Source organism: Gymnoscopelus braueri (assembly GCF_963280865.1).
Source record: "Gymnoscopelus braueri genome assembly, chromosome: 10".
Taxonomy (NCBI): Eukaryota; Metazoa; Chordata; class Actinopteri; order Myctophiformes; family Myctophidae; genus Gymnoscopelus; species Gymnoscopelus braueri.
This window is the reverse complement of record NC_137611.1, coordinates 12,819,311-12,832,381: the sequence shown is the minus strand read 5'-3', so window position 1 is coordinate 12,832,381 and position 13,071 is coordinate 12,819,311. Positions and strand designations below refer to the sequence as shown.

Here is a 13,071-nt window from a genome sequence, read left to right as displayed (position 1 = left end):
AGTGGATTAAATTGACTTCCACTCGAGACAACCTGCCCAGAACTGAGCTCAGGGAGGAAGTGGGCTGCAGAGGAAGTTCCCACGTGTCATAAACGTATAGTCAAACCTGATTTAGGAAGTCAATAGTAAACTATAAATCTCCCAATTAACCTACAATTTATATCGGACAAGATTAGAAAGTAGACTTTGGTCGACAGAAGAACGAAATACTGACCACACTGTGTGTACAACAGGTCACATTAGAAATGTATTTTGCAAAGTTGTTGACATGGCTGCTGATGCATCACCAAGTCCAAGATGTTAATAAACCTGCTTGTGAGTGAGTCTCTGGTATTCATCTTGCCAGAACATTTTGTGTAAGTGTGTAGTATGGTGTGTGTGTGTGTGTGTGTGTGTGTGTGTGTGTGTGTGTGTGTGTGTGTGTGTGTGTGTGTGTGTGTGTGTGTGTGTGTGCGTGCGTGCGTGCGTGCGTGCGTGCGTGCGTGCGTGCGTGCGTGCGTGCGTGCGTGCGTGCGTGCGTGCGTGTGTGTGTGTGTCTGTGTGTGTGTGTGTGGGTGTGGGGGGGGGGGTATGGCGTGTGTGTGCATCCAACGGCTGAACTGGGCACTTTGTGAAGTGGGCTCAGGCTCAGGGGAGAACTAGGCACTTGTTTTATTTACAAAGTGGGCCCTGTGCAAATTTGTATGTACCATTGTCTTAAGCATTAAGCTTAAGCATCCTTATTAAGCATCCTTAATGGTATATGACTATGGGTGACCACAGATAACATTTGGGACAGTCCTGCGTTAGCCTACACAGTGGTATTTAATGTTTTTAATACAGCTCGGCTCTACGACACAGCTCCCCTCTTATCTTTGTATAGTTATGCTCTGATGAGAACTACTTGACCACCATCCAAAGTGTTTAATGTAGGCTACTTCTCCCATGAGCTCATGTAAATACGTTTCTATCTTTGTAATATCAAGTGTCTTCGACTCTGTTTGCCTCAACATCCTTCCTTACCGAGCCAATGGTCTAAAATAAATTAAAACATGAATCATGTCACTGCACATAGCTACATGTTTGAGCATGTGACAAAGTCTGAATTAGAGAAAACATTTAATACAAATAGGTAGGCCTATCACAAGGATAGTCCTATCAATGTATTTGATTGTAATGTGTATATAAATGTGAAATAAATAGAATATTTTGTGAATCTTTTAAACAGTCTGAAGGTGTGTTATTGTAGGCTGTAAGTAATAAACTAAACATAATATTATTGGTCTTACCTGGCATTTGCTTTATATTCGCTCTCTATAAGCGCCATCTGGTGGTGTATGTCCACTCCTACATCATCTGACCTGGATTTTTTGTTGAAACTAAAGGCCAGTATCATTTTAGTGTGTATGAAGTAATTTATGAAGGGCCCCTGTCATGTAAGTATTATATAAAGTCATAATTGGTCACAACCCTTGCTTGGTTATTTGAAAAACTAGCTATTTCACAACAAATCAAGTTGTGTGTCTAAATACACTGTATGGAAGACAAACAGGGTATTTTTTCATAATGGCCTAGTAGCCTATTGTTTCACTTTTGTTTTACTTTCCAGTTGGTTAAAAGAAAAACATGGTGGGATTTATTAATAGGCCATTAAAATGATCAAGGCTTAAAAGAAAACACCCCAAATAAGGAACACATAATAATAATTGGATTACACTATAACTCAAGAGTAGGCTCTTACAATATGTTTTTCTGACATACAATCATGAAATGTGTGGAATGAAAATAAGCTCACAATGCCTCGCATCGCAAGGCATTGTGAGCTTGTAGATCGGCTATTTTCAAATGGCTAATATACAGGGCTGAAGTGGTTAATGTATGTTTTGTAATAATAATCAAAATCTACAAAGTAACCAGTAACTAAAGTTTTCAAATACATGTAGTGGAGTAAAACTACAATATTTGCCTCTGAGATGTAGTGGAGTAGAGGTAAAAGTAAATCATACTCAAGTAAAAAAAAAAAAAAAAAAAACTCAAAATTGTACTTAAAGGTAGTGTAAGTGATTTGCAAAGTTTCAAATAATTGCAAAATGGGTCTATGTTCTGATAGTGCTCGTTACTATAGAGTGTCCTGTCCATATAAAGAGTCTCCATGTCTCTCCAGCTCTTTATAAAACAGAAAATATATTTTGTAGTTTTTTTTTTTTTTTTGTAGTTTCATTTCCAATTTTATCCAACCAGGACAGAGAACTCAATCAGGATACAGATTAAACAAGTGAAATTGGAAGTGATGACACTAAGAAATGAGCATGCAAAATTGGAACTGAAAACTATACAAATTAAGCTTAAAAATGGGTACTTTCTCCTGATTGGCTGAGATTTTGACACCTACCGAAAAATGTATTTTCTGTTTATTAAAGAGCTGGAGAGACGGGGAGACTCCTGTTACTGAACAAACACTCTATAGCAATGATTACGATCAGAATATAGTATTTTAACCTTTAAAAAAAATACTTTTTGTTTTAACCAAAAAATATCACTTACCCTACCTTTAAGTGCAGTACTTGAGTAAATGTACTTAGTTACTTTACACCACTGATGAAAATCATGAGCAGCATTCTGGAAATGGCCATATTCTGTAGTAGTAACGTGACGTCGTGTCGTGCGCACTTACACCTAACAACCGTGCAGCTTGATGTTGACCCTTCAGCACAGCGGATAGCGGCGTTTTCCCTCCAAGGTGGTGCTTTCCGTTACTTACGGTAAAGGTCGACCGCAGTGGACACTAAAAAAGGATCAGGTGATCTCAAACCAGGGTTGCCATGTCCTCTTATTATAAGCGGCTTTATGCTTGTTCTTCTGTGAAGTTGCTTGTAAATATTGGGTTGAGGTTTTTTTGGGGCTTGTTGCTAAAGTGTAGTTTATTATTTGGGCTTGTTTCTAAAGTGTAGTTGATTATTTTGGGCTTGTTTCTAAAGTGTAGTTGATTATTTTGGGCTTGTTTCTAAAGTGTAGTTGATTATTTTGGGCTTGTTTCTAAAGTGTAGTTGATTATTTTGGGCTTGTTTCTAAAGTGTAGTTGATTATTTTGGGCTTGTTTCTAAAGTGTAGTTGATTATTTTGGGCTTGTTTCTAAAGTGTAGTTGATTATTTGGGCTTGTTTCTAAAGTGTAGTAGTTGATTATTTGGGCTTGTTTCTAAAGTGTAGTAGTTGATTATTTTTGGCTTGTTCCCCCCCCCAAATAAAAAGAAAAACACACAAGGCATCAATATGTCCATCTAGGCAAATGCCTTGCCGAAAAGAAAGGTTTTCAAGTCCCCATTTAGAGACCTGGCTGCTTATTTCTCTCACACAATCTGGCAACGCTGTCCGAAAAACTACGGAGCGTAGGACAGGCTGACTGTCGGTAGAAAATGCAAAATGACACATATAGCAAATGTCGGAGCATAATTCATTCACACAATCCAATCAAATTCGGATTTAAGAAGAAAGTAAGAGGCTCCGATGTGACGATGGCGCCTTAAAGGTCTGGGGCTGGTGTGTGGCCGCGATTTTTTTTGATATCTATATATATATATATATATATATGTTGTTTTGTTAATTTATATGAGAAATCCTAACATCCACAGACAGATCATAGTGCTTTCTACATCATGGGGCTGTGCTACAGTCTGCGTCCCCGGCTCTTCGGGGACCTGAGCGGGTCTCTCTCCAACGCTGCCTCCACGGACTCCTCGGACCAGCCTCCTCCTCCTCCACCTCCTCCTCCGGACGCCGGGGGACCTCCTCGCCAGGAGGAGCAGGACACGGGGGGATGCGGAGCCGGAGGAGGAGGAGGACCAGGGGGACCAGCAGGGGGAGGAGGCCAGGTGCGCCACGGGGACTCCGCCGCCAAGCAGCTCCCCGCAGCCGGGGAGCTCCGCCGTGGAGACACCTCCACCTCCTCCACTAACAACACCTCCTCCACCACCACCTCCACCACAACCAACAGCAGCAGCACCACCATCATACAGAACGGAGGTGGTGGTGGTGGAGGAGGTGGAAGAAGGGGCTCGGGGAAGGAGCGGAGCAGGCGCCTGCAGCTGCTCCAGAACAAGACCAGCGCCTCCTCCCAGAAGCAGAAGAACTGGGACAAGCTGCTGGTGGAGGAGAAGGAGGCCGAGAGGGAGGCGAAGAAAGTCAGCAAGAACATTGACAGGACGCTGAAGGAGCTCAAACGAGAGTATAAACAGACCCACCGACTGCTGTTACTCGGTAGGTCGCCCCCCCCCCCCCCCCCCCCCCTGTCCTTCTCCTCCCCCCTGTGTTGTATATGAGTGGGTTTTATTATTAGAAACACAACGTAGCCTCTGATCTCCTAATTATGCAGTGGTGGAAAAAGTACTCCCATTTTTTACTTGAGTAGAAGACTTCATCTAGACTTCAAGTAAGTACAGTGCTTGAGTAAATGCACTTTACACTGTATATGAGTGAGTTTTATTATTATTATTATTATTTTTTTTCTTTATCCAAGGACCCCCATAATAACTCTTAAGAGTTCCCCTTCAAGGAACACCTGGGGGTCCCTGGCTGGACCCCACTTTTATTTTTGGTTTGACTGTTACCCCCTGCTGTCAATGACACACAATGATGAAGATGATGGCCGCATACATACATCCTGTTTTAATAACACTTTCTTTTATTTATTTTTTAAAATAATTGTCATCATATAAAGACACCGCAAACACGAGTGAGAGAGCTTAGTTATGATGGCCACATCGGCATATATAGGGCACTAAAGTGGCTTAAAATGATACAGGGACGCCTTTCTGACTTTGACCCTGACGTGCTGTCCATGACCGGGTCCATATACATTTATGACTAGTTTCATATTCCTCATATTTACTGTAGCAGCCTATCAGCTGGGGGATTTTACATGTCACGCCAGTTAATCACAGTCTTCCTTTTGGGATTGATTTAGCAGCATGGATGTTACCCTGAGGATTTTCAAAACGCCAGTCTTATGGGGTAACGTGACGTCCCTGTGGTCCCTGTTAAGCATGTTGTCAAATAGATAGACCTTTATTGATCCCCAAGGGCTATTCAGTTGTCATAACAGCACCGCAGTGAGGATGAAACAAAGATGCCGGTTAAGAGTGGAGAATAAAGTAGGCCTACAGGTAACACTGGCCCCTTATGCGCCTGCCTGGGCTGGTCAGGTATATGCCTGATGTAAGTTCTGTATAAGCCACCAAGTAGGTAGAAATGGAGGCATTCTGTAGTAGGCATATCGTGTGCATTCTATTACCAACAGAAACAGCCTCTGGTATAAATACAGACTTAAAGACATAAAGACTGATCTGAAATACAGGTGTTTTTTACAGGGCTAGACATCCACTCTGGCCATTCTGCTGCACTCTTGTAGAAGAACAATATCCACCGATCAAGTGGAGCTAAAACAACTTTGACTGTTTTATTTGACAGTAGTTACGATTTTTACAAAACAGCTTGTTTGGCTGGCAGCCAAAGTGGCTGGTAGGGTATAGGCACTAGGCACATTTACAAACCACAAACAATTGATTATTTGGCTGGTGGCTAGTGTTAATCCCCCCACTGTGGCCAATATTGCTCCACTTGCTGTTATTACATCAAGATTACGAAAAATATTCATAGTGATCAAAGAAAGAGAACGTCATGATTCAGGGGTGTCGGTTTCATTATAACTACCCTAATTGGGAGAATTCCACTTAGGCTAATGCTATTCTCAGACAGTGTAGCTGCCTAACTTATCCAGTCATTTGGCAGTCTTAGCATGTGCGTCATATAAGCTCTTATGTGCTTGCTTTGCTTTAGAATTATATGGATGATAATAATGAATTATTGCTTCGTTATTATGTGTAGTCCTAATCAATTTCCATGTAAACAGCCATCGCTAATTATACACGCAATGTCACAATCCTTGAGCTGGAGAGCTTCCGCTCTTCAAATATGGAATTGTTATCCACTCATCCATGTCTACGGGCTGAGCTACTGTTCTGTGTTGACCAGCAAATGTTTGACCTATGTTACTGGGTAATTTCAGCATCTTATCTGCCGACTGTTGTCTATCACCATATAATCCTGTTTATTTTAGGAGTTATCTGCAGTTACACCCAGGTGCCCCTGTACTTTTGGGGGTTTTCTCTTCAGGTGGCCTAATAGTACTTCAAGCCTGAGTAGTGGCACGCGGCGGTGCTGTGCACCCCCAAAATAATTCAGGTCTACAAGTCCTGCTGCGACACGCTGTGCCAGCTTGTAGATCTGCTATTTTTGGTGCACGACACCACGCGCGTTATACCCTTCAGGTCTGGAGTCTGCACTAGGCCTCTTGTTGCATGCCAGAGGACTGTGGAGGTTTGTGTTCCTCTGAAAGTGGACACCTTCCAAATAGTGTTACATTTCAAGGCAACGTATGCTAGCTAATCTGGGTCACTTTATCTGTTTGTATTTGCTGCAGGTATTTAAGCGAATAACAATAGCCGTGAGGAAGTATGTCCTAAATGAGTTGCCATTTTCTGCTTGAGTGTTAGGGGATAGTATATATATATACCCAGGCAGCCAGGTTATTTTTCATTTTGACCATGTTTATAAGCCTCTGATTATTCTCAAATTTATCATTGTCATTTTTATTAAATGAGGTATATTTTGTAGCATCTTATAAAACCACAGTGCGCCTGAATCAGTGGGTAGAGGCGCCAGTTGGGAATCAGAAGGTCCTCGGTTCGATCCTCGGCTCTTCCAGGCTTCAAGTCCAAGTGTCCCTGAGCAAGACACTCGACACATAACGGCTCCCCTGTGCGCTCTCCCGAGCAGACGGGTAAAATGCAGAAAAGTAATTTCCCCTTGGGGATCAATAATTACCCTTTATATGCTAAAAGCTGTCCTTTCTTTGGGCTGACAAAAAAATATATAAACAAAATAAATTTGAATTGCATTGATAGTTTTCAGAAAATGTCTTACAGGAATTCAGAGATGGGAACTGCTCCTATCCATTCTTGGAGAGGAAATAACTTGTTAGGACTCATGAACCAAATTCTAACCACAAGACTTGGTGATAATATCTATTACAGCTTTCCTAGATGTCGTTAACTGCCTGTTTCGTATCTCGGGCCTTATCGCTCTCTTTCACGAGCCAGAACAACAGGCTGCTAGCAATGCGGTGGACTCTGTGACGTGATCGCGGAAGGACTGTGACTGTAACCGACCATACTGCCCTGCAAAGCCAAACATTTCTCTGTGCGAGTTGTGAAAGTAAAGAAAACACTTCAAAGTGTGTCTCCTGTGCCAACACAACTGTTCCTGTTACAGGAGTGGATTGTGTTATTAGTAGCATTTCAGTCTATAATGTTTTGCTGATAAGAGATCTGAACGCTTGTCATGACCTGTGATCTTTAGAAAAACAAGAAGCAGTCTTTTCTGTTTGCCTTTGTAGGGTGAAACAGTCAATTGGGAGTCAGCCATTGCAATGTTTTGGGTTTTGTAGGCTCAGTCAAGCATGCATTCCCATCATGACGTGAATGTGAAACCGACATAAGGAAGAGCCTTTTTCAGCCACAGAGTAGGAGACAGTGCTTCATCGGCCCTTCCCTTTTAAACGCAAGAATGTCTCATCATGCACAGTCAGGTGAACTTTGCTTCCCTCGAAATGGGTTTTATCATTGACCATCGCTGAACTTTGTTACTCACTGCATGGAGTTCCCAGTCACTGCAATGAACAACAGAAGTTATTGAAGTATTAATTATTGTCATATTTTTATGATATTGATAGCAGCAGTGATTCACAATGGTGAATTGTCTTGATACTTGTATCAGCCGAATGAAACTGAACCGCACTAAAAGGACATTGGACTATGCTTGTTCTCAAGGATTTGCTTACTGCATAATTTACACTATGGCTTATCCAAGGGCCTGTGTCCCAAAACGGACTGCAAAGCTTTCTGTCTAGCTTCAAAATGTGAAAGATTAATTTATTTTGGCCAGAGTTCATTTGCCTTAAGATGAACTGTTGTTTATATGCACATTGACAACAAAGATTCTAGATTAGTATATAGTTTTAGAGCATCTACACATGGAATAAACACTGTCAGTGACCTCTACAAACACACTAAATCCCCTTTCACTTGGAAAAATAGTTTGACCAGGTTTAAACTATAGGAGAACAGTGTCATAGCTTCCATTTCAGTGGCTCTCCTCATTGTAGTTTATAAGGGGTCTTATGGACAACCAGGTAGATACTACATTAAACTATAGCCTTATTTATACTTAGTCGTACGACGGTGTTGCACACGAAAATAGCGGATCTACAAGCTCACAAAGCGTCGCAAACGAGGAGACTCTTCTGCAGTGCTAAACAAAAAAAGAACATGTACATACGAACAGAAGACTCAACATCCAAGGAGGTGTGGTAGCACTCACCAAGAAAAAAGAACAAGGACTGCCTCAATTTCACAAATGTATTTTGGCCACACAAACGAACTACTAATGTTTCAGCCTAGTTGGCCTTCATCAGAGCATTGCGACACGTTTTGAGCTTGTAGATCAGCTATTTTCTGAAAAAAGAAAAAAAGAATAGGCCAGAATATGGACACCAAGGTTAATGTGGTTAAAAGGACAGCAGTTGAGATTTGCGTTAGTGTCATGGCAAAGAATGATCAGCCTTAAACTCTGCAATGTTTTAAAAATGCATCCTCATTCAACCTGTATGATTCCCTTCACATATTTCAGGGCACAAACATGAGTGAGGATATTTTTCGTCACGTTGGATATTTTTGTTGTGTTCTTTATTGTACAACATACTTTCACTTTTTTGCCCCTATCTTATCTCAGCACAGGGAGCTAGCTGCAGTACAGTGGTTGGTTGTGTAGTGTAGTAGTGTAGTGTAGTGTAGTGTAGTGTAGATGGCAGCCATGCTTGTGTTATACCCCTTCTACCCACTAGAGGGTGATGTGAGCCAGTTGCTTGTTTGACCTTGCATTCTAAGGTGGAGAGAGGCAGGAGAGAGAGAGAGAGAGAGATGGAGGGGGGGGGGGGGGGGGTAGATTCCAACACCACTACAGATGATCTGAGTGTGGTGATCTTGATTTGCCTACAGAGCAACTTTGTTCCACTCATTTCACTACATGAAACAATGATTTGCATGGTATTTGTATATACTGTAGTCGACTACAGTAGCACGTCCATTGATGTAATGGGACACAAATAATCATTGATGGTAAATTGTAATATAGGCCCTATTATATATAGTATATTTCAGTCTTTGGCAACTATAGAAAAGAAAATAGAATGGAACTCTACTCAAGATGGCCCAAGTTGCATTTTTTCCCCCCAATAATATGCAATGGATTTATGTGCATCTAATTCTGCATGCATTCATTGTAACAAATGTAAATGAATCGAGGCAGTGGAGATATGATGGGCATGGCTCATGCCCAAAAAACTAAAATGGTGTGAAGGGCTAATAATGTTGATGGTGTAGTCGGGATGACATTCCCCTCTCCTACACACAGCCATGCAAATGTAAACACACACACACACACACACACACACACACACACACACACACACACACACACACACACACACACACACACACACACACACACACACACACACACACACACACACACACACTATGCTATCTGCATCTGTAAAGAACACATCATTGACTGGATTTTACTTGCAACCTGAAGCCAAGAAAGGCCAACTTTAGCCAAGCCCACACCCTGTTTTACTTGACGCTACACAACAGTGCACATGAGTGTACGACATGCACTTTTTTGTATTTAGTCTTTCATGTCACAAGTTAACTGTGGGTTGCAAGCCAGTGCCCGCTAGTACTGCATTACTAAATCTGATTTCTTTACGTTTTGGACAACTTTATTGTAGCCTTAGTTTACTTTATTTGTTTATTTGGGAGGGACAATGCACATTAATGATCACGTAATGTACTACATGAACGTAAAATTAATCATCTGTACATGATCTGTGTAGACATTCTTCTGTAGGGCTATCGAATAGTGAAATAATTGATGAATCGGTCAGTTTTGTCTTAGTCGACCAAGATAGTCTAGTTTGAATTATGTATTGAAAAAATATGAGTGCATCTTTTGTAAAACTCCAGATATAACACGTTAATTCTACCCGTCTGTATAGGCCATTAGACATTATAATCAACATGTTCAGTTGTCAACCTCACCAACGTGAAAAGGCTGGCATCTGCATGATGATTGTATGGAACAAACACAGATTTGTCGATTAAGTCAACTAATCAATCATATTAGTCAACAATTTCCTATTACTATTTGTCAACTATTGGTCTAGGGAGTAGGGACAGCCCTATACCTTCCTGTACAACTGTAGCAAACAGCTGGATCATTTGTCCGGGGTCACAACCTGAATGCTATGGTTTCTCATTTTAATTACAATAGCTCTGTGGGGGATATGTGTAGCTTAGGGTGCCTGTGTGTGTGGGGGACTTTTATTTAGCAGAGGCAACAGTAAAGACAATGAATTTGGGGTTGGGGGGTGGGTGGGGAGGTGCTAATTATTTAGGAGCGGGGGTTAGAGGGTTGGAGAGACGGTAATCATTTGGGGACGGGGGTCAGGAAAGTGGAGAGAGAGAGGCTCGCCCTTGAATTTCTTCTTAAAAAAAGAAAAAGAAAAAAAAGTCACCCTCCAACTACATAATCCTTTTGAATTACGTATTAAGTATGACACGGCTTGTTTCCATGTCAGCCAGGAGAATTGTTGTGTCTTTTGCAGGATATCCAAGACTATACAATAACGGTATACTGTAAAAGAGGGAGTGCACGCATGCAGTAAAAATTCTCCGTGTCCATTGACCCAAATGGAACCATAATGGACCCTAATAAGTACGGGTCAGGTGAATTGTGTTGTCTTATTTTTTTGCAGGATACTAAAGACTATAAAATTAAGATAATGCAACAACAAAAAAAAGGGGGGGGGTGCACACAATAAGATCCTCATTGTTCATTGAACCTTTGTCTCTAAAAAAATAGCAGATATAAAAGCTCATTGCGTGGCACCGAGTGCTGCACTATGAGCTTGTAGATCTGCTATTTTTTTTGAAAAATCTTGAAGGTTTGTGCAAATCTTTGAATACATATGTTTTTAAAGCGAACATTTGTAACTCAAATAGATCCAAATGAACCCATTGGGTTCAATGATTTTTCACTATTTAAAAAAAAATAGCAGATATACAAGCTCGTGCCGTGCTATGAGCTCGTAGATCTGCTATTATTATTTTTTTAATCTTGAAATGTGTTCAAATCTTTGAATATATATATATATATATTTTTTTTTAAAGCGAACATTTGTAACTCAAATAGATCCAAATGGACCCATTTGGTTCAATGAACACTGAGGAGGATCTTTCTTGTTTTTTTTTTAGCAGCCAACTGGTGGACAGTCAGCTAGCTTCAGGGCCACCTCACATACACAGTCAGTCAGAGACACACACACAGCACAGAGCAGCACAGACCCAACCCTCCCTCTGAAGCCAGTCAGTCAGTCAGTCAGTCAGTCTGTCGGTCGGTGGTGGAGGCGGACAGTTTTCACCAACAGCCGTCGATGCTAGTTTTGATCGCCCGGCTTTGCTCAGGCTGCTGCTGCTGCTAGCTAACAGACTAGTGAAGGAAGGAAGGAAAGGAACACAGCCACCGGGGAGGACTATAATAATAATAACAACAAACAGCGACCGGGGGAAATGGAATCAATGGCTCCTCTTTTTCTTACCAACGCTATTCTGAGTGCGGCGGCGGCGTCGTTACATTGTAACTAACGCGAGGCCACATCGGCTACACATCGGCTACATTGTTACTTCCTGGAGCCACAGAGGGAGGCAGTGCTGAGTTAAAGAGACACAGAATAACCGATAGAAACACAGATAGAAAACATACAGAGAGGAGGTGGAAGGAACGATCTGAGGGGACACTTTTACACTGGATTTCACACATTATTATTGAAATCCCTCTCTGTTAAGCCTTTTTTGGGGGGGTCGTATTTTTTTTTTTTAAAGGATCGTTTTTTTTTCTTGTGTATGTGTGTGTAAAAATCAAGAACTGGCTTGGTTTTGATGACTCGGATGCCGAAGAAGGTCCGGTTGGTTGCGGCTAAAACGGAATCGTAACGGGGAGAGAAGAACGTATTCCTCCCTTTAGTACCGACCCGACCGACCGACGGAGAAGCCGATCGGCCCCACATTTGACCGTTTTATTTCTGTCCCCCCTTTTTGAGGTATTACATTTTATATATATTATTTTTTTTTCGGTTTACGACGAAGGGCTAAAACAGGCTTTCTGGAAGATGGGTTGTTTGGGCAACAGCAAGACTGAAGATCAACGCATCGACGAAAAGGCACAACGGGAGGCGAATAAAAAAATCGAGAAACAGTTGCAAAAAGAGAGACAAGCATATAAAGCCACGCACAGGCTGTTATTACTGGGTAAGGAATGGTTTTTGTGCAGAAATGTTATCTCTACAATAAGCCTCTCTCTGTGTTTTTTTTGCTGAACACGTAGCCCGTTGGTTTGACAGCGCTTGCAATAATATGTCATGGGGGTGGATGGATATTGATGGAAAAGAAGCCAAAGCCCCACAAAACCCACAATTAGCTTCGTTTGGAAAATATTTGTTGTTTTTTTCACGTCCAGCACCGGGATGGCGGTTTATATTTTTATTATTTTTGTAACGATATTTGTGTTTTATTTGGTCCCATTTTTTTTCGAAGGTGCCGGAGAGTCCGGAAAAAGCACCATTGTGAAGCAGATGAGAATCCTACACGTCAACGGATTCAACGCAGAGTGAGTGTTATTCAATACCCTTTCTTATTATAACACAGATATATATATGTATGTGTGTGTTGTTTATTAGACAACAACGTTGTTATTAGTGTTATTATTGCAGTCCGGATCAGTGAGACTAGTGTGGAGGTGAGGGTTGAATGGATTTTCATTGCAGGCACCGGGCCCAGTGTCCAAAGCCTCAAGCAGCTGATATCTCACCATTTCTTCCAATTTTAGATTGAACCACTTGAACCCTTGGCGTCCCTATT

At 41.5% G+C, this 13,071-nt stretch overlaps 1 protein-coding gene across 2 annotated transcripts in view; it reads left to right on the top strand.

Moving 5' to 3' along the window:
* The first annotated feature begins 3,404 nt into the window (after window positions 1-3,404).
* LOC308094319 (guanine nucleotide-binding protein G(olf) subunit alpha) overlaps window positions 3,405-13,071 on the top strand; it is a 73,696-nt gene continuing 64,029 nt past the window's right edge. Inside the window, exons 1-3 of one of the 2 annotated variants that reach the window (XM_080440892.1) lie at window positions 3,405-3,517; window positions 3,610-4,234; window positions 12,748-12,820. In XM_080440892.1, coding sequence (XP_080297018.1) covers window positions 3,634-4,234; window positions 12,748-12,820 — 674 coding nt within the window. In that variant the 5' untranslated portion in view covers window positions 3,405-3,517; window positions 3,610-3,633. Of the gene's footprint in view, window positions 3,518-3,609; window positions 4,235-11,560; window positions 12,463-12,747; window positions 12,821-13,071 lie in introns of those variants that run through there. The other variant, XM_080440893.1, reaches the window with a different exon arrangement.